General features: G+C 47.5%; 5 protein-coding genes across 5 annotated transcripts; 4 read left to right on the top strand and 1 right to left on the bottom strand.

Annotated features, from left to right (window-relative positions):
* Window positions 1-3,695: 3,695 nt before the first annotated feature.
* FOXG_17287 (uncharacterized protein) lies at window positions 3,696-4,160 on the top strand (the record flags this gene model as incomplete). The annotated part of the gene is made up of 2 exons (XM_018397297.1): window positions 3,696-4,075; window positions 4,154-4,160. The coding sequence occupies 2 exons, from the start codon at window positions 3,696-3,698 to the stop codon at window positions 4,158-4,160; spliced, it is 387 nt and encodes a 128-aa protein (XP_018258092.1).
* A 7,097-nt stretch (window positions 4,161-11,257) lies between these two features.
* FOXG_22732 (uncharacterized protein) lies at window positions 11,258-12,076 on the top strand (the record flags this gene model as incomplete). The annotated part of the gene is made up of 1 exon (XM_018403144.1): window positions 11,258-12,076. One exon carries the CDS (start codon window positions 11,258-11,260, stop codon window positions 12,074-12,076), a length of 819 nt encoding a protein of 272 aa, XP_018258091.1.
* Window positions 12,077-12,589: 513 nt separating this feature from the next.
* Window positions 12,590-13,336, top strand: FOXG_22731 (uncharacterized protein; the record flags this gene model as incomplete). The annotated part of the gene is made up of 1 exon (XM_018403143.1): window positions 12,590-13,336. One exon carries the CDS (start codon window positions 12,590-12,592, stop codon window positions 13,334-13,336), a length of 747 nt encoding a protein of 248 aa, XP_018258090.1.
* A 4,271-nt stretch (window positions 13,337-17,607) lies between these two features.
* Window positions 17,608-18,011, bottom strand: FOXG_22730 (uncharacterized protein; the record flags this gene model as incomplete). The annotated part of the gene is made up of 2 exons (XM_018403142.1): window positions 17,608-17,723; window positions 17,795-18,011. 2 exons carry the CDS (start codon window positions 18,009-18,011, stop codon window positions 17,608-17,610), a joined length of 333 nt encoding a protein of 110 aa, XP_018258089.1.
* Window positions 18,012-21,023: 3,012 nt separating this feature from the next.
* On the top strand, window positions 21,024-23,817 carry FOXG_17285 (uncharacterized protein; the record flags this gene model as incomplete). Its single annotated transcript, XM_018397296.1, has 3 exons — window positions 21,024-21,222; window positions 21,258-22,281; window positions 22,356-23,817. The coding sequence occupies 3 exons, from the start codon at window positions 21,024-21,026 to the stop codon at window positions 23,815-23,817; spliced, it is 2,685 nt and encodes an 894-aa protein (XP_018258088.1).
* Window positions 23,818-24,093: the final 276 nt, after the last annotated feature.

The raw sequence follows: 24,093 nt of genomic DNA, 5'->3' as shown, positions 1-24,093 counted from the left end.
GCTTTCGAAGCAGTGCGTGTTCTTGGGTATTAGGTATGCCTGGTATTATTAAATGGTGTTACCCTAGGCTTCCTAACCGCCTGATAATGAAGTCTTATTTAGGTATTTCTTGGTTAAACTCTATACTAGGTAAATTAACAGGGATTCTGTTAAAGTAAGTTATCTTTGTGATTTCTGTAGTAACGGGAATATATCTGTCCTTATTTACCTAGGTTCCTACCCCGGAATATTTATATGCTATTTGCTAAAGCTGCAGCTTTCTATTAAGAATCTACTAAAGCCTCTAGAACTAGTGCTCTGTGACCTAATTATTATAAATATAATTAGTAATAGGCTTAAGAATAATGCTTATAATAATAACCATGCCTCCTATAACGAGGATAATAATAAGGGCAAGAACGCTAAAGGACTTATACCCTCCTGGGTTTAGGACTTTTATTAATCGGCAGAGATTCTAGGATTTAGACGTCTGTAGAACCTTTAGGGCAAGATTTTCTGTTAAGGGAGAAGTCAGACTAGTTAAATATTTAATAAGGGCATACTAGAGTTTTATTAAACTGATTGCAAACTAGTTTTTAACTTTAGTAGCCTATTGGTTGCTAGGAAGAAAACTTTATATAGACTAAGTAACCTTTTTACTTGCAAGAAGCGCGCCTGCCCCTCTTCCCCTAAGTGAGGAACCAATACTATTAGCACTATTTAGGGCCAGTATTAGTCTGGCTGTAATATTCTGACTAGGATTTAGCTTAATATTAGAAATATTATCTCGTAGTAGGACGGCTGCGGTTAACAGGGAGCATATAGGCGTTTATCTCTTTGGATTATATACTTGATATTAATTAGTATAAGCTATGATGTTTACTAAATCTGTTACTAGTTAGCGCTAGCACTCTAGCATTCGATAAGACTTACTATCAGGTTAGCAGAATTTTCTTAAGATATTATTTAGATGAAATCCAAAAAATAGGTTATCGATAGGGGTCATAGAGAACATAAAATTTGGAAGTAGCTAGACGAGGGTAAGATCTGCATCTAGCAGGTAGAATTCTTCCGAGGGAAGCCAGCTTAAGGCCTTAATATCTCTGCTATACTGACTTATCAAGCTGCCAATAAAGGTGTTAGCAATATAGAGAAATACAAGTAACTAAAATTACCTCAACCTATATCTAATATCCGAGACGGCCAGGTATAAGTTATATTTAAAGGTAAATAGTATTTTAGGAGCTATGCTATTGCTAAGATAATATTAATATACGGGGTAGGCGGTATAGTTAGTGTAAGTCTCCTTTATAAAATTTTAGACTACCTTAGGATCGATAATAGCGCATTTAGTTACCCTGCAGTAATAAATTCTATTTTCTAAGGGCGCGTTAATACCTAGGTTATAGTAAGAGTCGATGTATCTGCTATTAAGTTTAAGTATAGCCGAGCAGAAGCCATTCCTAAGAGCGCAGGATGCATTTGCATCTTTAGTCTATGTAATTTGTTTTTAAATAAATAAATTACATTATGCCAAGCTATTATTACTCCTATAATAACCTTATGCATATGTATCTGCAATAATGGTTTTGCTAAGTGATTTGCTTAAAAGGCTGGTTTTAGATGTGTTATTAAATACTATCTTATAAGTTCTAGGCGTAATTAAAATGTGGTTTCCGGCAGATCTGGTAATAGCAGATAAAAAGAGTCTAACCGTAGACTAGATGCAGAAGTTGGTAAGAGCAAGGAAAGCCTATGCCTATAACCGAATTATAGTCACCGAGAAGTCTCTTAACCCTGTTTATCGATGCCGCCATAGGAATAGAAGCGCCAGTAGTTCTTAAGCAGCACCGATTAATATGCCAGTATTGCGAAAAATTGCTTGGTGTTAAAAGTGCAGTATATTAGTAGCCTTATCTGTTGCATTTATCTAGTAAATAACAAAGCTTAGAATGCTCTAGAACTAGCTTCTAATAAGGATAAGGAATATAGATAAGGCAGCCACTAAGATTAAGCTATTTCAAGCAGTCAGAGTTATAGTTAGACCAGTGATTTGCCTATTAGAATAATTAACCTATATGCCAGTATATATGTTAACGTATATAGTAAGGAATATCAGAAAAGTTGGCTTAGAAGTTATGCCTGCTACTTAGGCGACATCGAGTAACGGTATCAAAGTAGTGTTATTAAGGATTTTCATTCTTTTTAATATCCTCTACTATCTGAAATATAACTGAAGTATTCTATTTGCTAATAATAGAATCGGGCTCTGAGGGTAGCTATGGCGGACACATGGTGACCTTAGCCCGGATGTGCAGCCCCCCACTTGCACTTGGCTAACTAGCTACACCAACATTCTCAGTAGAACAGTAAGGCATTCTTCAAAGCCACGAAGAACATGATTTTAAGCTGTTAAAGTCTAATGTAAACAAGGTGGCGCTACACATAAGTACGACCTAAGCCCGCGAATGCTGATACCTCATGTACAAAGCATTATATCGAACTCGCATTGATAGCCATAGCTCCTCTGTATTGTACACCCGACTTCGTGACTGAAACCGCTTAAGGAATGCCTCAAGGTACTTTAGAATGGGATAATAGTTTACGCATCAAGAAAATAGCTGGCGCGACCTATTGGAGCGCCACGGGCTGCACCTGACTTCATTGTGCGCGCGTGAACTGTTGCGGGTAGGCCTGCTGGCATTATATATAGATTGTTCGATTATACATATGCCCGGTCACGGCCCTCTGACTGAAGGTAGATATAGGTACCATCTATACGAAAAGTTCATCTAAAGACGATGCATGTGAAGATCGTTTATGTGTTAATTGGTGTATATGAAGCTACCGAGGATCCGACGGAACCTTCCGCTCCACATCACCCCTACGTCTTAACTTAGAAGGCTGTGCATTTTACTGGGGGTTCTATTTACACTTTCGCGCGTGGCTTTGAGAACAGACCAACATATAAACAGCAAAAAGCCATGGATTCCAGTCCGCCTTTCTTCGGCAATGGTTTTTAGTAATATGTTCCAAAGTGTGTAAAAATATTCTGTCTCATCTAAGAGCTCAAGGAGCTCCAATCCGTACCCCGCCCCACCTACTGTGCGCAGGCTGAACTAAATCCCGCCACATTGTCTAATTTTCGTCCGTGCCAACCCAGACGACCCCAGATTTCCCCGGAGCTTTGCCGTAAAATTACCTGTAGTTTCTAAACTTTTCGTCCGTGCACATTGTTATGGTAACAAAGCTCAACAAAAACAACCTCCTGTTTATATGTTTTTTATCCGTGCACTCCATCCCTTCACTCCTACTCCACCACATCCACTTCCTGCTCTATTTAACCACTTATTACTATTATCCGCCTCTTAGTCTACTTCTAAGAGATCGAAAAAGAACATTGAAGAATAGTTATGAAAAAAAAAAAAGGGTCAATATGGATACACTACCAATTACCTCTTATAAATTTCTCGAGTCACTTTCTTTATGGGTTCATCCCAAATCACGATTACTGATCTGCTTTGACAAGAATTGCAGACACGCCATCTCCCCCAATGGATCCCATCCTACCAATCATCTTCGTGATAAACACAATATCCCCCTGAGTCGGCGAAAAGGGCTCTCCAAGGTATTGGCTAAACTAGAGCTGAAAAGCCCGGACGGAGCTGCGCCTCTCCCAGACGGCTCACTTGAGGAGTGGAGGCTCCGGTCTTACGATGGATTTTCCTGTCTGCACATATCGCACTATCAACCTCACTCTCATCATACAACACTACAGCCAAGATCTACCCGAGTATCCCCAACACCCGCGCCGGTCTACCCGGCGTGCCGACATTGAGGCGTATTTCGAGTATGTTTACCTGCAGGCTTGGGCCTGTGGCTCGTCTCGAATCTATTGGATCGTTGAGCGGGATGGCCAACTGACCCGACCGACAATACCCGTGGACCAGATGCGCGAGTCAGCCTTGAGCTACCGAGACAAGACTGGTCAAGAACAACAGGACTTGATCAGATCTGTGCAAGAACGCGAGCACAAGCGCAACCGTGTTCCTACCGCCCATGTACAGACCACAGCGGCGGTCGGTTCCGCGACCACGTATGCCGAACAACGGCCATGGCTGGAGAGGACGAGGTGGGAGATAACAACTATCGTATACTAACCCACTCAAACTAGATACTGAATATGATATAAAACTTCTACATCCTTATTGTCCATCCCAATTTCACTGAAAGAGGAAGCCCCTGTCGATATCTAAGGCTGTGATTGGCCAGAGAGGGACTAGAGTGGAGTGAGGTAGAAAGCCTCTTTCAATCAAAGCGAAGACCATGGGGGTAGTACCGGCGGCAGCATACTTTGTGCGGTAAGCGACATAGCGTCGAAAGGGGTAAGGAAAGAGTTAAGTGAAAGAGGATTGTGTTAATAAAGGCGAAGGTGATTAGCAAGAAAGAACAGCTAGCAGCAGAAAAAGAAAGTTAAATAGGAGAGGAGATTTCTCTAAGAGAGATACCTAAGGAATAATAAAAGAAAATAGGAAAATAGCTAAGTTAAAGGAAATAAATAGTAAATTCAATAGTAATTTACTTATTATATATATTATTTTATTTAATCTTTCTTATTAATATTATATTTTAGAATAAAATATTATATTGTAGTCAAAAAACACGCCGAAGGGGTCCTGGTTAGGGTTACAAGTCATAAATATTTAGACCTTTTTACTTATAGGTCTCTACATTTTTATAACCTTGCTAGTAAACTTGCCATTTTTTCTACACCAGACCCGCCTAAACCTAGGTTTAGGTGTCCGTGCACCATACCTTTCCCAAAACTTTTGCCAATTCATTCTTTGAACCTGGGTTCAGGTGTCCGTGCACCCTCAATCCTCCAAAACTTTTGCCAATTCATATCTCAATCCCAGGTTTAAGTGTCCGTGCGCCCCATCCTCCCTCTAAACTTTTAACCTTCTATTTCCCTCTCCGCACTTTTCATTCGCCCTCCCTTCTTTGTCTCCTACCTTTCTTTGATTGGTCGCCTTTCTGATCCCTGTATCCTCTCCCGTCTCCCATTCGATATAATAATTCAGCCGAAGGCTGACTCTACATTAATTCATAAGTTTTCCCGAGTAATGAGGGTTTGGTGCAGACAGGGATAAATAAGTTTCTCGGAATCTGATTGGTCCAGATTTTGTATGGCCAGCCGCGAAAGAACGCGCAACTGGCTGATGGCACCAAAAGAGTGGGGCCAATCGGTGCTGGCCCCTGAAAGGCTCACGCGGAGTGCCGGCAGCTTGCGTCCATTTGGAATTGTTTGTTTACTCAGTACTGTGCCAGTACCACGCGTTCAATTCATCTCCCCAATTCGACAGGTCTCGATATGGCCTCGTTGATTGAGTAATGGATATCGGTCTCAACCCCGAAGAGCTCTCTACTGATTTACTCTTCGTTGTTTGTGCTCGTTGTGGGGAGGAGAGACCGGAGAGTGCCTTCAGAGCAAAGAGGCAGTCTGCTGGGCAAACTAAGCAATGCATAGACTGCCGTAACCAGCGCGTTTCTCATGTAAGTTCTGCCTTCCTCGTCTATAAGTCTCTTAACCCTCATCAAATGAAGCATTCTAGATCCAAAGTCGTGCTCCAGACGCTGCGGAACATTGCACTTCGTCCATCCTCACCTGGCAGACCTGCCACGAAGAGAACCGAAGGAGATGCTGGCCTATCGCCTCCCAACGAGAGATCCGGAACCCAGCCTACATCGCCAGAGAAGCTACGGCAACTTCATACAGCTAGGAGTTTATTCGGAGAGTCAATTAGCCAGCCGCACGTAGTGCTAGGGACGCCAATTCCACCAACCCAACAAAGCTCGCGGCTCTTCCGGGCTCTAGCTCCGTCACCGCCTGTGCAGCCAACGACCCATCCACTCGTCTCACATTCTGATCCATCTACTCTTCGAAGCAGCACACCTGGTGTGGATTACCCTTACTTGGCCACCAGGTTCCACAAGGGGGGGAAGGACTCGCAAGATGATTCCTTGAAGGCTGGGGCGAGGGCCAAGCTGGCTGTTATCCAGCGCGACCATCGTTCACGACGCCGTGCAGGGGAGACTGTGTCACTGACTCCCACAATATCTCAACTTGGCTTCTTGGAAGATTTTGAGGGTCCTGGAGAAGGTATCCTTGTTCTGTGGCCCCAGTAGTTTGTTCAGGCTAACCACGGAACGTAGATGGGAGTCAAGATCAACTACGACCGAGTGGGTTTCTAGATGGGGATGGGATAATCAAGGAAGGGGATGACAGGGGACAGTTCTCTGAATCTGATATTGACGCCGATGACTATTTCAACTTGCTGCTTTCACCTGATCGACCACGGAGGTACCTCAAACAATTAGGGGTAGAGTCTGATTCCGATCTAGGGGACGAAGACGAGAACGACGATAATGATTGCGTGGATGGAAGCCCTCTTCGCCATCGCTTGCGGCAGCCTTCCGCACAGCTAAGGCGTGGTCGCCGTGGTCCTGCCCCTGGTACAGGAGGGCGGCCAAGAAAATCTCGAAGGCAAACTCGATCGTCGATGCCGCCACGGCGTATTCGGAGTCCAGTGATAATTCCACCTGAAGAATCGGCGGTCTTTCATGCGCAAGATCCGGTGTGGAATGGCGACCTTGAGGCTTGCGCCTTGACTGGTCGCGATAAGGCAATCCTCCGCGAGTTCTGGACAAAGCTGGACAATGACCAAATGCAGTTTTGCGGTCGATGCCGGGAGTGTTGGTTCCAGATGAAGATCGATTGCGATGGCATTTGTGCGCGTTGTTATCGAAAAGATGAGAAACGCCACCCCGACGAGCCGTACTTCTTCTCTGCGGATAATCAGCTCGACTTTGGCCCTGTACCGGCCCGGTTGCCCCAGCTTACGCCTACCGAAGAGTCTTTGATTGCTCGTGTTCACGTCCACGTGAACATTATGCTTGTGCGAGGGCAGCAGTACAAGTATCGGGGGCACGTAGTTCACTTTCTCCGTGAGGTTGGCTTAGTGTACAACCAGCTCCCGCTTCTGCCGCAGGAGTTGAACATTGTATTACTACGTCCTGCCAATACGTCGTCCCACGCAATTCTTAGTCGGCAATTCACCCGCCAGTTCCGTGTCCGCCGCCAGCCGGTTGTCATATGGCTAGACTACCTCCGGCGCCATCATCCTGGGTATCGATGCGTCGTCATCGACGAAGAGAGGCTAAATCAATTGCCCCAAGATGGCAATGTCCTGGATGCCATCCCCCAGAGTCAGGTGGAGGCTGCGGATGTTGGACCCGAGGAAGATCAGGAGGCAGAGCCTGACCTGGAGGACGAGGCTGCAGTGCCAGACATGTTGGCAAAGGACACGGAGCTCGATGCTCTGCGGTCTATTCTCGCCGGAGAGTCGGAAGCTGATTCAGAGCTTTCCACAAGCTTCCAGGCGCAGGCGCAACACGAGCTGCAGCTCCCGAATATACGACACACACCCATTAATGAGTTCAATCGCTCTCATGCCCTACTCTCCTTGGCGTTTCCCTGCCTCTTTCCTGACGGTAGAGCCGACTTTGTTGAACCTCGATTGCGCTCCATTGATTACAAGGATTACGTCGAGCACGCGATGCGCTGGCACGACGGGCGTTTTGCACGCCACCCGACCTTCCGCTTCGTCGCCTTCAACACGCTAATGCGGTCACAAGCACGTTCGCGGTCCAGATTCTTCGTGAAGCAACATGATGGGAGACAGCAGCCGCTGACGCGAGAGCAACTTATTCAGGCGCTGGAACACAGCGAGGACCCCGAGGCGCAGGCGCTGATCAACTCGATCACAAGGCATGCGGTGTCTATTCGCGGTACGCGTCCATTCTGGAACAAAAAGAGGCAGGACCTCGAGGCCTATGCCTATAACCTTGGTTGTCCTGGTGCATTCATCACGTTTAGCCCGGCAGATTTACACTGGCGGAGTCTCTACCAGCACATGCCCCAGTATGACGACTGGCTAGCCGCCACCGAGCCGGAGAGGATGGCTCTATCGCGCCGCCTATTGCGGCAGAACCCTCACATTGCTGCTTTCCACTTCTACCGCCGATACACCCTCTTTCGGGATATCGTGCTAAGTAAGAAGTTCAGCATCACAGATTACTGGGATCGGTACGAATGGCAAGGCCGTGGTAGCCCACACAACCACGGCCTGTACTGGATGGATAATTGTCCAGGGGCCGACATGGAGGACGAAGCGGCTCGTGATGTATTTGCACGCACATGGGGATTCCACGTCACTGCCATTAACCCTGAGCCGAGTAGGACTATGCCTCAGGGTGAGGGTAATCCCCTGAGCGTGGATCCCCTGAGCATAGAGATGACATTCCTGCGGCTCTCACAAATCGTCAACCGCTGCCAGCGCCACAAGTGCAATACCACGTACTGCTTGCGCGTGAGGAAGAGAACCGGTGATCTGGCGAGGGACATGGAAGGTGCCGCTGCGGATATCGAGGCGGCAAACGTTGCCAATCCAGAGAGGGAGTGTCGTTTTGACTTCCCTCGTGCCTTGCGGGAGCTGGCCGCAGTGATCAGGAAGGAAGGCAGGTCGTACTATGTCTTTGAGGCGGCCCGGAATGACAGCCTCATGAATAACTTCAATCCTGCGATTATCCTAGGCTGGCTAGCCAATATCGACATATCTCCTTGCACCAGCTTACAGGCGGTTATTACGTACGCTGCGAAGTATTGCAGTAAATCTGAGAAGAAGACCGAGTCTTTCGCCAGGCTTGCAGACCAGGTCTTGCCTCACACATCGCACGTTCAGCCCCTGTTGTCCTTCTCCTCTCGCCTGATGAACAAGCTGATTGCCGAGAGAGATTACTCGGCGCAGGAGATTTCCCATCTGCTGCTTAACATTCCGCTGCAAGAAGGCACCCGTATGGTTGTCACCGTGGACTGCCGTCCGTTGGAGCGACAGGCACGTTCGTATCGTGTGGACGGAGATGTCAACGAGGCCATCGGCAGCTACAGGAAATATCTAGAGAGAAAGGACCAGCATGAGGATATAACCTATCTCGAATACCTGCAATCGTACAATCTCAACACGTGGAGGAGACTCGCTGCTCACGCGAAGAAGAGAGTCCTGTCTTACTTCCCTCGATACAAGTCTATGGAGGCCTCTTCCCAGTTTAACGACTTCTGCCGTGTTAAATTGATGATGGTTCATCCACATCGCTCTCCAGAAGAGTTGCTCGTTGTGGGCGGGCAGCGGTTCGATTCCTTCACGGCTGCGTACATGCACTGCAGACAGCACCATGATACCCATGCGGACGATCATTATGGGGAACCAGATACAGATGAATTGACGGCAGAGGAGGATGAATTTGAGCTTGAGATCCATGAGGAGCCCATCGCGGAGGAGGACTGGCATGAACTCGCCCGCATGCTACCTGACCGCCCACTGGAGGAAGAGGACATCGACATCCTCGGCCGCCGAGACATTGACATCAATTACGATTGGACCCCTCGTGTTGGGCGGTATGCCGATGATGGCATTCTCAACAGCGACTACTGGAAGCAACGCAAAGCGGAAAACACCCTTGACCTTGATGTGGATGATCAGCCCTTGGAGGCTCGCGATTCCCTAAATCCAGAGCAGCGCATAGTATACGATACGGTGATGGGCCACTTCCTGACCCAGGATCCCTCTCAGTTGCTACTCCATGTGGATGGCGGAGGCGGCACTGGCAAGTCATACCTCATTAACCTGCTCTCCGCGCACCTCCAATCCGCGACAGGGGGGAGGGGGACACCTGTTTGGCGTGCTGCGCCAACGGGCGTCGCAGGAAACCAGATATCGGGCACTACCTTGCACTCCCTGTTACACCTCCCAATCAATAAGGACTTCAAGCCTCTATCTCCCGTTGATAAGACCCAGCTCCAGAAGAAGCTGAAGGATATCAAGTACCTCATCATCGATGAGAAGAGCATGCTAGGACTGCGTCAGCTATCGTGGATCGATGACCGTCTCCGCGAGGCGTTCCCGAACAGGAATGAGGAGTTCTTTGGCGGCCTGAACATCCTCTTGGTTGGTGACTTCTTCCAGCTTCCCCCTGTGCTACAGAAGCCGCTTTGTTACGACAAAGAGGTGCAGGGAGTAGAGATCAAGGGCAGGAACGCATATAGGCGCTTCGATAAATCAGTATTCTTGAAGGTTGTTCAGAGGCAGCGCGGCGACGACCAGGAGGCGTTTCGCACAGCTCTCGGGGAACTGCGGCTGCTCCAACTATCTATGGAGTCTTGGAAGCTCCTGTCCACCCGCGTGCAGGCAAAACTAGACGATCGAGAGGTCGCGAGGTTTTCCAGCGCCCTGCGAGTATACGCTACCAAAGATAGGGTGAACGAGTATAACCACTATCACCTCGACCGCCTCGGCCGGCCAGTCGTCCAGGTCAAAGCTAAGAACGTCGGCCCTGGTGCGGCTGCTGCCCCTGATGACAAGGCGGGCAACCTTGCGAAGCAGATCCCTATATGCATTGGCGCTCGTCTGATGCTGACGTCTAACCTTTGGCAGCCCGTTGGCCTCTGCAACGGCGCTCGCGGTACGGTTTACGACATCGGCTGGGCACCCGGGGCTGACCCCATCCAAGATCCTCCTTGTGTTATCATGATGGAGTTTGACAAGTACAACGGACCGGTGTTCCTGACCACCCCCGATGGCAAAAAGATTGTCCCAATTCTCCCAGTTGAGAGAGACTTTCTCATCGGAGCCACTCTCTGCGCTCGCACGCAGTTTCCCCTGATCGTATGCTACGCTATTACCGTGCACAAGTCACAAAGCATCACAGAAGATATGATCGTGACGGATCTCTCCTGCCGGGACTTTCAGACCGGTTTAAGCTACGTGGCTGTCTCTCGTGTAAAAACGCTTGAGGGTTTGATGTTAGATGCGCCATTTGATCGTAATCACCTGGTCTACGGGTCTCCCCCGGATGGCATGAAGATGAAGATGAGGGATCAGGAGCTTAGGAAACGACAGGTTCTTACACGGAGTCCTTACATGATATATAATACCAAGAATGGCCATGGCACTGGATCAGTACGTAGTAGTAGTAATAGCTTCCCGGCCCGCGGACACACGGCCTTCGGCTGAGGCTACCCCATGCGCCCCATCGCCGCTCCAATGTGCATGGGGTGGCGTAGTATTTATTGTACAAATACGGGGGGCTGTACAAAACTCCGTTGGCTGAGCAGCTCAACACACTCTGCCATTCTCTCCTGATTGAAGGTATCGCCAAAAAGATGGCGCCCACCCAAGCTAACGCTGCCTTCGTTTGGCGACAGTTTATCGACCTCGGCCGCTCTAACTCCAAGAAAAGCAAGCGATACAGATGCCGTCACTGCCAAAAAGATTTTGCAGCGACCTCTGTTGGGAGACCGAAAGAGCATCTCGCTGCGTGTGAGAAATGGCAAGCCAAGCAGCGACAAGAGCGTCAAACTCAAGATAACGCTGGCTATCTTCCCTCCTACTCAGAAGCCATACAAAAGAAGATAACCGAGGTCGGAATTCAGCATATCTCGCAGGACGAGAGTCACAGTTATGCCTATGATGCCGCCGCTGCTGTAATCGCCGGTGGTCGGCCCTTCAGCCTCTTCGAGAGCCGCCGTTGGCGTTATTTCTTCACTCGCATTAAGCCTGGCTGGAAGCCTCCTAGCCGCGCCGCCATCACGAGAATTCTTCCCGACTTCTATCAGGAACTCTATGACGAGGTTTTCAAACGCATTACCAGCTCAGAATGGCTCAACATCATATTTGACGCTTCAGATAATGTCTCGGGTCACAGAATCGTTAATATCTCGGTACAGCTACCAGACGGCCCAGCCTTCTACTGGAAAACGTTTGACACGGGAGACGAACAGCACACAGCGGAGAATTGGGTGAAGCTGATATGGGGAGAAATGCAGCAACTGTGCGGCGGTGATCTTCTCCAGAATCAATTCTATCTGTACAGATACCGAAAACACGATGCGCTCTGTACACGGCTTGCTAGGGAGATTCCCAGAGCTCTCACATATCAACTTCTCTCTATGCGATTCTCACGGCCTTCAGCTTCTAATTAAAGATATCCTTCTTCTTCCATTCTTTGAGGATCTCTGTAATAACGTCAGCACCCTTCTCAAGTTCTTCTCACGGTCTAAATTACAATTGCAAAGATTGAGAATGTGCCAACGCACAAGGTGGAACGGAGTAACTCGCGCGCTGATCAGAAGGTAACGGTAAATCGTTAGCTGTGACTGAGAAATCGATATACTAACTCGCTCGTTCCGAATAGCATAATTACACGCTGGGGTTCTCAGTACAATTCTTTCTTCTCCCTCCTCCGTTCTCGAGACCCTGCCAGAGACTGGTCTATTCGAAAAGACGTACGGGATGAGCTGCGATCTCAAGATTGCCCCGTTCTCCTGCCCGAAGCGGTTCGAATCATCAAAGACAACAGCTTCTGGCTAAAACTGGAGGCTGCGATCGCTGTGCTAAAACCCGTGAACGAATTTCAACACGCTTCCGAGGCTGATGGGGCGGGAATCGCACACGTTGTAAATCGCTGGCTGCAAATCAAAAGCAAATGGTCTGAGATGGGAGAGGCTGATCAGTTTCCTGATATTCCGTGGGACGACATTGACGCTATATTCAAAGCCCGGCTCGATAAGCAGACGTACGATATACATTGGATCGCCGATGCCCTCCGGCCTGATACAACAGGTCCAAATTCGAAACTGCCGCCTAGCGTCTTTGCGCGCGTACAAGAGTATATGCAGAAACAGCTGAAAAACGACGACGAATATCACCGTGCCTTTTCCGAATTCACACACTTCCGAATGCGTACAGGCGGCCCAGACGGCTTGTTTAATAAGCACAGCGCTGTATACGATGATGGCTTCAAGCCAGCAATGGCGTGGCAGTGCCTCCTCAACCAGGGTTCGATTCTGGCTAGAGTAGCCGTGAAGGTAATGAACACGCTTGCGAACTCTGTGCCCTCAGAACGAAGTTTCTCTGCTATTAATTTCATACACACGAAAGCTCGAAATCGCCTTACGCCCATGCACGCTGACATGCAGGCTTTCATTTTTATGAACCACCGCGTATTAGATCGCCTTAAGGATCAGAAGTACGCCCATAAAAAGCGCTGGGCGGATCTTGAGGAGAAGGACTGGCTAGAACTCGAAGATTCATATCTCGAGTTATTTGTGAATGCGCAGGGCAAGAAGGTCTGGATGGATGGTGTGATGGCCTCCACCAGTGGAGATTTTGAGTGGGAGGGTGTATTACAGTCGACGGGTGATATATTGGGGGTTGGCACTGAGGTGGAATCAGAGGTTTGAGGCCAAAATGGCAGAAGACGAGGACCGTGAGAAGCCTACTAAGTTCCCAGTATTACCTAAAAAGGAAGGGGGACATTTGTATGGTACATATTTGTACGTACAATAAGGTTGTACGTACGTACAGCGGCTAAAATACAGTACGTACGTACGTACGTGTACAAGAAATTGCATCACTACAGCCTGCCTCAGGGTACGGAAAGCTACTTGATCTATCTGTGCAAGAGAATTCTAGGCTGGAGAGGAATAGATCCCGCTGACGGGATGACCTCTTGAAAGTAAATGCGCCTTTGTGCCGATGATATGCTGGATGAACTAGATGGGAGACGCTGCTGGAGGGAAGCTCTGCTAAGATCAATTGTATTGATGTCCAATGGGACGTGCTTCACCGACAACTACTGTAGGGCAAGCTACGGGTAGAGAGGTGCCTTTTGGGGGGATGAGTAGAGAAAAAGCTCGAGCATGTATACGGCTCCGACGCAAAAGGCCTTGCAGATGACCTGAGCGAGGATCGGCACGGCAGCGATTTTAGATAGTTTAGCCCAGCACGTCCTGTGCTCCAGTAGGAGACTTTTCGGGGCCTACGGCCCCCCGGACGAAAAATACACATACATACATACATACAAGTATTTATTACCACACCTTCCTTTGTCATCACACTTTCTTGACATACAACTGTTAAGAAAGTGGCCCTGTCTACGCCTAAATCCTTAACAAGTGCACAACAAACGCCTCGACTTGCGCTTTGCGCAGCCGCAAGCCGCGGGGATGGCTTCGTCTACGACGAACCCGCCCGCTGTCTGGAAAAGTCCGGGGATCCCCCTTCCCTTCAGGATTCAGACTGTTAGTCTGAAAGTCCTAGATTTAAAGTTTAAAGTCCTAGATACAATTATCTAGAGATATAAACCCGAGAATAACTCTCAGCTCAGTAAGAAACAACCAAGTTTCATAAAAAAATACATTTTTCACCCAGCACTGACTGCGTCAATGATAAACAACACCCGCTGCTCCGGACCCCTTCGATTTAGGGATCCACACTCCCGCCAATCTGAACCGAGGAGCCCGTGCAGCCCTCTTACAGAACAGCCCTGCGGCCGTGAACGGCACCATTGGTGTTTCACCCGGTCCCAGGCGGATGGCTCAGACACCATCCTCACCACTTAATGCCTCTACCATTGCTGCAGCTACGGAAGGAGCTGAGCGCGCCAGCCCCTCATCGACCTTTGAACAGCAACCAGTCTCTATCATTAAATCAGCCAATGATCTCGCGCGCGAACGCGTAGAGGAGTACAATGCCAAACTTATGGTATTCCAGGCCTTCTGCGCCAAGTTCGAAGAAGCCGCACAACAATTCACTACCGGACCGCAACGACGTTTCGCTCAACAGTTTGCCGACAGCTTCCTTGACTCCTGGAAACGAGAGCTCTCCAGTGCCGGACCTACCATCCCCAAGCCTACTTACAGCAGCGTAGCCGCTGCCTCGCCTCGCACTGACCGTGACCGTCTAACCCACAGACAACAACAAGGCAACGAATGGAAAACAGCCTTCCGAACAAAATACGGACTATTCGAGTATTTGGTTATGCCTTTTGGATTAACCAACGCACCCGCAGTATTCCAACGCATGATCACGAACGTACTTCGAGAATACCTTGACATCTTTGTAGTCTGCTACCTAGACGATATCCTCATCTTCTCTGACACAGAAGAAGAGCACACAGAACACGTCCACAAGGTTTTGAAAGCACTGCAAGACGCCAACATGCTCGTCGAACCCACCAAAAGTCACTTTCATCAGTCTCAAGTAACGTACTTAGGACATGAAATCTCGCACAACGAAATCAGGATGGACAGACGAAAGATAGCAGCAGTCGCTGAATGGAAAGTCCCAACATCGGTAAAAGAAACCCAATCCTTCTTAGGATTCGCCAACTACTACCGACGATTCATCAAAGACTTCAGTAAAACCGCTATCCCACTCACGGAAATCACCAAAAAGGATAAACAATTCCAATGGAACGACAAGGCACAAGAAGCTTTCGAGAAGCTTAAATCAGCCATCACAAGCGAACCCGTCCTTGTTATGTTTGACCCCGACCGGCAAGTTGAACTCGAGACCGATGCTTCCGACTTCGCCTTGGGAGGACAAATAGGACAACGAGACGACAACGGTGTACTACACCCTATTGCTTTCTACTCTCATAAGATGCACGGAGCAGAACTCAACTACCCCATCTATGACAAAGAATTCCTAGCTATCGTCAACTGCTTTAAGGAATTCAGGCACTACCTCAGAGGAAGCAAACACCCAGTGAAAGTGTTCACCGATCACAAAAACATAGCTTACTTTGCAACGACGCAAGAGCTAAACCGACGACAATTACGCTACGCCGAATACCTATGTGAATTCGACTTCACCATAGCGCACTGTAAAGGAACAGACAATGGACGCGCAGACGCCATTAGTCGACGACCAGACTTTGACACTGGAACTGTCAAGACCAAGGGAACAACTCTTGGAAACCAACTCTAAGGGAGAATATCAGTTCACACAACCTATCAAAACCATCGCCTTAACCCGCAAAGGAATAACAGAAGAAGAAAAACAACGCTACATCGGATTCAAGAAATATATCTCCATGCAATAATTGAAAGAACACCATCGAGATATGCACAAGAAACCCGAAGAAGCCAGCGCAAGCCATCTTTCCTGGTATTTCGGATCAGGAAGAGACGAACGAATCAGACAAATTATAGACAAATGCCCAATCTGCAAGAAAAAACCACAGGGATGGAGATACCTAATACAATCCCTCACAGACTAAGATAAGCAAGAAAGAGTAGAACAAGAATTCATCTATGAAATCCATGCACACCTATTACATAGACACCAAGGAGTCACGAAAACAATGAAACGACTTTAAGAACTAGGCTACCGCCATTTCAAAAAGGGACAAGTTAAAAAGGTTATAAAACAATGCGATTTATGTGCAAAAACAAAAGCGCAAAGACACAAACCTTATAGACAACTACAACCCTTGCTAGTAGCACAACGACCTTGGGATTTGATTATAATAGACTTTATAACCAAACTACCCTTGTCAGAAGAACCCTTAACCGGAATCTTCTATGATAGTATCATAGTTATTGTTAACCGACTTACAAAGTTCTCTTACTACCTACCCTACAGAGAAGTAATAGATGCAGAAGAACTTTCTTATGTTTTTTACCGATACATTGTTAGCGTATATAGGTTACCTACAGAAATCCTTTCGGATAGAGGACCTACATTCGCAGTAACATTTTGGCAATCACTTATAGCACGACTTGGACTAAACCACCGACTTACGACAGCGTTTCGACTGCAAGTCGATAGATAAACCGAACGAATAAATCAAGTACTTGAACAATACCTACGGTGTTATATCAACTACGAACAGAACGATTAGGTTGAGAAACTACTAATAGCCTAACTCGCCTATAATACCGCATACAACGAAAGTACGAAGCTTATACCAGCCTACGCCAATTTTAGATTTACACTGAATGCATATTACGATACACAACAAGAAAAATTAATTAACCTAGCCGCCATACTCAAAAGTGATGACCTCAAAAACCTACACGAAGAAATGAAAACAGAACTCGAATTTGTTAGAAAACGCATGAAAAACTACTACGACCTAAAACGGTTAAAGGGACCAACCTTTTCGGAGGGAGACATGGTCTACCTAGCCACAAAAAACATCAAAACAGACTGACCAAGTCACAAATTGGACTACAAATTCATCGGACCTTACAAGGTACTACAAAAAATCTCAGAAAACAACTACAAACTGGACCTACCACCGAAAGTTAGGCTCCATCCGATCTTTCACGTTTCATTACTCGAATCAGCAGCGGACACAATACAAGTCAAAACAGGCAACGAACCACGAGAAATCTCAGGACCAGAAGTCTATGAAGCAGAGGCTATCAGGGACACCCGCAAAATAAACGGTCAAAGAGAATACTTGATAAAATGGAAAAACTACCCAGAAAATGAAAATACATGGGAACCACCAAAACACCTCGTTAATGCCCAGCGACTTCTGAAGGATTTTTCATCAACCGGGCTCGAAAAAAGGAACGTCGCCCAAAATAGAATTCCAATCGATCATGTCCACGGCACCCAAGGGACTGAGCATTAGAAATCACCACGGACTCGTCCTGGAGCTCACCAGACTCCTCCTGGGATTGCATCCCACGAGCAAACAACTCATCACCCTTCTTCTTCAACAAACGCTTCTGACTGCGAATACGAGCCAATTTCGCCATAGCAGCTTCAAGAGCCTTTTCAGCTTGCTCTCCTCCTTCTCCAACTTAACGCGAGCTTTCATGTTCTTTTCCACTATTCGAAGAAAAGAACGTCAGAACAACATCAGAAACAGAAAACAAAAAAAAAAAAAAACCGGAACATACAGTAGGAAGCAACACCCGAACCATCGCACACCACCTTGGCCTCAGTACAATTCTGGCACCGATGAGATTGATCGCCTTTGACCTGACAAGAAAGGCCCTTGCGGAAACAACGGGAACACGGCATGATCTCGTCACCAAACCTGACAATGTACTCAGAAAGTTTGACGGCCTCTAACGTTTTCGGATGAGGTTTGCTTTTGGAAACACGACCTGACATTTTGTCAGCATTGAAAATAAAAAAACAAGACTAGGTTTGACTCACGACCAACGGATGGAAGAAACGACGGTTATGCAGGTCTTGAGGACAAGACCCAACGGAGGGGAGAGATCGTGTTACGACCCTAGCGGTTACATCACGTGTACCTCATTATTTTTCTCCAATCACAGGAACGGACCCACCACCTCACATTGGACCGACCTTCCAATACTTTCGGTCCAAAGATAAGATAAGGACCGACGACTCTCGTTCAACGGTCCTACAGACCGATGCATAAACAATATCGGTCCTGAGGGGACCGACGCCAGCACACTATCGGTCCTCACGAAGACCTCTAGTATATATACACTCCTTTAGCAGTACATAGAACTTATCTCACCAGCTTTCAATAAAACTTCTTTAAATTGATCAAGCCTAACACGCATTGAAGTTACCATTAAGAGACGTGACACTTCGAAGGCAACTTCCTTAGCAGATGAATGGCCTCTACGCCTATCTGCTAACAATATAACCTATCATAGGATTTAACTAATTACTCCACAGATAAGGGACTAAGCGCTAGCCAAAAAGGTTCGTGGGAGTTTCAGGGTACACTTTTCTCAAAATATAATAATATCTTATACCCACAATCTCAAATAGACCATTTCAAGCTAATTAAAGGTTTCCCAGACTTAATAGCTATTTTCTGGAATTACTTATGGAGTTTTAAAATGTAATGATGGAAATGAGGTTGATGGTCGTGATGCTCCACCTAGAAGTCTTGGCTCACATTTAATTCAATTAGGTATAGCGCGGGATCGGCCTGGAAGTCTTGGCTCACATTTAATTCAATTGGGTTTAGCGCGAAAAGCCAACCACTGGAATCTACCTTTCAATCTTGAACGACATAGATAGCTTTACTAACATAATTCGTGATGCAACGAATCTGATAATTCAGCATACCAGCTCCATGGCATATCAATACATACGATCAGTATACTATATAGTAAATGCACGATCATAATACCACTCACGAGAGACGCCAACTGTAAACTTTTTCCTTACAATAACATCATTACATATGCAGTAGACTCAAAAACCACTAATAAGTATCTTGCTTTTAGTTATTTCTTGCTTCTTATCTATAAGGCCTTTAAGCTAATTGATGTTGCAAGAAACTGTTTTTTTTTTTTACCTCTTGGCCTATGCGGACCAGTGCACACTGTGATACTGGCAACCCATAAACCTGTAACTGCCGAAAAAAAAAAAAAAGAAAATAATAAGGTTTAATTGCCATGCAGGCCACAGCATCAGTGTTGTAAGTAAGGGCAGGGTTGAGATGGTCATGAATGTCAGTGAGATTTCAGTCGCAGGTCAATACCACAGATAAAAATCCACAACAAATCCGCCACTGCGAAAGATGATGTGTAAGTCATGTCCAACGATAGCCCAGAATGTAATTCAACCACTATCACTCGTTTTAGACATTTTAGATCCGTGTTGCGCATTTCTTCGTACTTTCCTTCCCATTCTCAGAGGTTTTCTAACTCTAGACCCAAACGTTGCTCGGTACGTACCGTTACAACCCTGCAAGTGGCTTGCCATTGCGGCCAATCCTATCAAGAATAACTGAACGTATGTCTCCACTATCCACTCTCAGCTAACCTTACTTCGAGCACCTGTGTCAGTACTCAATACTCTCAACAATTGCTCTTCTCGATGCCCGATTTTTTTCCATTTGTTCTCGACAATTGTCTATACAGCACTTAGCGTTGAGAATCATCGCACTGTTCTTCAACTAGATTCACTATTTGTAAAGGTCCTAGAAGACACAGAAAAGATACCAGCTAGAATCTAGCTTCCTTCGATCCTTACACCGATGGCGACCATATAATGTCAGTTTAAATAAAGGCCCAATAAATATTACTCTATATAGCCCAATGAAACCATGGTACCTCGCATCAGCCAGGTATTATAATGTCTAAATCGTGTTATCCTTTGTCAGTACGTCTATCCTACATTTTTTAGTGACTGATACCGAAGACCAATGGTATTGCGTTTAACTGAACGGTCGACCCACCGAACCAATAGAATATCGAATAACTGAACGTACAGACCCCACTCTACCCAACCCTGCCGATAAATTGACCAGGATGCTAGGGTTGGGAGTAAAGTCGCATCCAGTCTAAGAATAACGAGTCTGGAGATGCCATACAATATACAATGACCGTACAAAAATTACGACTACGCATCAAGGTTCATTAGAGTCACTCCTTTCCTTATTTAATACACGAGTCAAGACGTTTTCCCTAATTTCCTCTGCCTGCTAGCTTGGCGCTCAAGGTGACTCGTGATCAATCAAAACTCCTACAGGAAAGTCACGATATTTGCAGGACTGAAGAATTCATCGTTCAATATCTCTCAGCCCTCGGCCATGGCATAAATCGAGCGTCAGGTATCTCGTTTTACTTCATATCATTATGATTTCGATGTTTGACAGTGGAATATGAAAAACAATATCGACAAATATCTTATTTTATTAAAGAAATCACTTAGCTTATCAAGCCAAGGAAGGATAAAAGAAAAACCCCCCCCAACAAGAAAGGACATCAAACAAAGTATAACGTTATAAGTATCAGTAGTCATATTAATTTATCCTAAAATCATCGCTGATTTTTTATTTGTATTTGTTATAGACATTTAGAATTATTTACGACCATGTCTACCCTAGGTTCGTCCATGTACCGTAAATTTTCAGCTGGTTGTTTTCTCAAACGCTACACCCCTGCTAGTTTCTACCCTCTTAATCTCAAACTTCCTATCAGCACTCATTATACTGTGTAGATCAGCAACGTCACATAGGAAAAAGCAAAGAAAGCGTGAACTCGAAAGTAGGCCCTGCTGTTGCATATAGACGTGAGGTTCAAGTAAATAAACAAGTAAACAAGTAAACAAACACATCAAGTAGAGCATTCTATTATTCGTTATTTCTCTCCTTGTTCCACAAAGACAACTCTGTCAACGCGCGCTAGAATGGGTCGTCGTCCATTAACAGAAGGCCAAAAGGCAGAAAAGGCCGCTCGTAGGCGAGAACGAGAGCGACAGCAGCGTCTGGTAGCCCGCCAGGCTAAACAGATAGAAGATGCCGAGACCCATATAGTCAGCCAATCGTTCCCGGAAACAATCCTGGAGGATCCAGTTGTTTCAAGCATGTCTCTCCATCTTTCCATCCGTACTCTACGTGACTTTACTTATAATTATCGATAGGTAATGATGGCCAGCCGTCTAGCCGAACCGACCCACTCCCAATTGACAGACAGCCGCCGTTGCACGCCACTCGCTCGCGTCGCCGAAGCCCACGTCTCGCTAGTGAACCGCCCTTGACGATTGACGAATCAATCATCTTAGCGGATGGGGCATTTCACAGACCGGATACAACCGCGCGACTGCGAGCACCCGTGCGACCGATTAGCGAACAAATACCTGCCGATACAATCTGTGTTGCGACGCCATACTCTGCAAACATAGGCTACCGGGAAGCAGCCGAAACTAACGAGGATGAAGAGACCTCTGCAGCGGAAACCCCAGACTCTAGGACACCTTTGCAAAGTGAACAAATAGCTGCGACGCCCGTCAGCCGTTACGAGGTAGACCATATCGTATCACCCTGCTCGCAGACACGTCTCCGTGTCCAACGATACCGCGATCGACGGCATGCTACAAGATTACAACAAATCTTCCAAGAAGCTACAGAATGTCAAGATCTACCATTCACTCATGAGCTCTCTGCTTTGAGCCTTCGAGACGATGCGACACCGTCCTTGTCCCTGCCTGCTGATATACCGGACAACGAGCCCAGACCCTCGTCGGTGCCGGCACCTGAGTCTGAGCCGGAGTTTGATATCGAAACAAGCGTCCTACCCTTGTCATCTTCAGCCCTGTCTAATGTTAATCTCTTAACAGAAGACGAAGAGGATAACAGGTCCGAGGCCTCCGTATTGGAGGATGATGCCGCATCACAACCGATGACACCATCGTTAACATCACCTAGCTCTAGTCGACACCATAGCTCCTCATCATCATCCCAATCGAGAGGTAGCCTTCTTTTGTCGAGGTCGAACTCATCTGTGTGGTCGGATCTATCTGGATTACCCTCGGATGAGCCCGAGGATTTGATCCTTAGCGATTTCCTCCAGGCGATTTCCAACCAGGATACGGCTGGCGGTCCTGATTTCTTACGTGCACAAAGCGGCGTTTATGATCGTGTGCTCCGAAAATTCTTTAACCACCAGTGCAGCTGTAAGCCATAGAATCAACCGTCTCCCCTGAGGTTATAAAAACCCTGCTGACAAACATCTCAAATAGGCCCGAGTTCGCACGAGCGTGCCGAGCCGGAAAACACCCACACCCTCCAGGAACATACCGGTATGGTCTTCTTACTACTGGCGAGGCCATCGTGTTTCTCAAGGTTGACTTGGACGAACCTGAGACGCTGTACTATCACCTAGCAGAGCCTGGTCCGGAGGTGTCGGCACATCCAAACAACGTCCATATATGCACGGCTGTCGGTCAATATCTGGCGTTCACCCTTATGGCTCTCGGTTCGCCTGGAGAACGACGGGGGAATAGGCAGGAGGAACGTCTAAAAGCCATGAAGAACTTGAAGACGTGGGCTGAGGACTTCGAATCGACATTGCGTTCTATCCCAGAAAATGAACGATCGGCGTCATCAGACTACTCACCTGGCCATGAACCTACCACCTACAAGGATGTCAATCGGTCGCCGGCCTTGCTTCGCAAGAGGACACGTCGAACAGCCGCGTGCCAGGCTGGCGAGGGGTCGTTGAGGAAGGACGACAGGCAGGAACCATCTGATGACGAGTCGGCGCCCAGGCCACCGGACACGCCTACGCCAAGCGGACGAAACACAAGACAAGGAACTAGGCGGAGCCAGCGACTAGCGTTACTGGCGTTACGGCCGCGCGGAGGAGGAGGCGGCGAGCAGGGTCGGCAGTACTGTACGCAGAAATGTCTTGTCGGGATGGTCAAGGGTGGTTTTCTCGACCCAAAGTGCCCGAACGTGGCACTTCACGGCAAGAGCTGTGCTCCCGCCGCCCGCGCACGTCATCCTGTCGATCACAAGGAGTGGCTTCGCCTACTCTGGAAGCAGCTGAAACAGTCGCTCGACGACGGGATCAGGCCACTGGGGGAGGGTGGTGCGCGGGGTGTGGTTTTCCAAGTGACCCTACTTGCGCATGGCTACACCTTTGTCAGCAAGGGCACGGTGCGGGCTTTCATCAAAGATCTCGAGCACGAGGCTGCTGTCTACGAGCGTCTCAAACCAATCCAAGGCGTCCACGTGCCTGTTTTCCTGGGTGCCATTGACCTTGGATCGATGAACAAGACTTACTACTATGACCACCGGGCCTACGTAGTGCACATGACATTTCTGTCCTGGGGAGGCTGCAGCATCGACAGAGCACAGAGAATTGGCGACACGGACAGGCCGCTCGAAGACGAGGCCATTCGGTCGTTGAGAGCCATGCATCGAGAGGGCGTGGTCCACAAAGATGTGCGACTTGCAAACATGTTATTCAATCCTGAGACAAACAGGGTTATGGTGATCGACTTTGAACGGGCTTTGCTCCTCAAGCCGCCTCGGCGTCCGTTGGCGCAGCTGGTGCCAAACAAGCGAGCGTGGAAGTCGGAGACGATGATGGATGCCAAGAAGGTGACTGGCGATTCAAGCAGGCGAAGTCAGCCAAGTCAAAAGCTTTTCAGAGGATATTTGGTTGGCAAAGACGGCGTTCTTGGAGTGGAATGCTGACCGATGGGCACGCGTCGCGAGAGCGCCTTGCTAGCAAATCTACAGTCAATCACCCTGCACTTCTATTCATAAATCGTCATGGACCCCAAATTCCGAGGTTCTTCCCTGCCGCCGCGACAGTCGACTACGAGCTACAACTTGGTTACTGGAGATTGTGGACTGCGTCAGCAGATGTAGTGACGCGCGAGAGAATTCTGGTCGGTGGAAAAAGTTCGACAATAGATTGCCCCCGAACCCGCTGACGGGTGACGGGCTTGAGAAATACAGCACCTTTTG

Source organism: Fusarium oxysporum, genomic scaffold, assembly GCF_000149955.1.
Source record: "Fusarium oxysporum f. sp. lycopersici 4287 supercont2.44 genomic scaffold, whole genome shotgun sequence".
In the NCBI taxonomy this organism is placed as follows: domain Eukaryota; kingdom Fungi; phylum Ascomycota; class Sordariomycetes; order Hypocreales; family Nectriaceae; genus Fusarium; species Fusarium oxysporum.
This window is presented reverse-complemented; position numbering and strand designations above follow the sequence as displayed.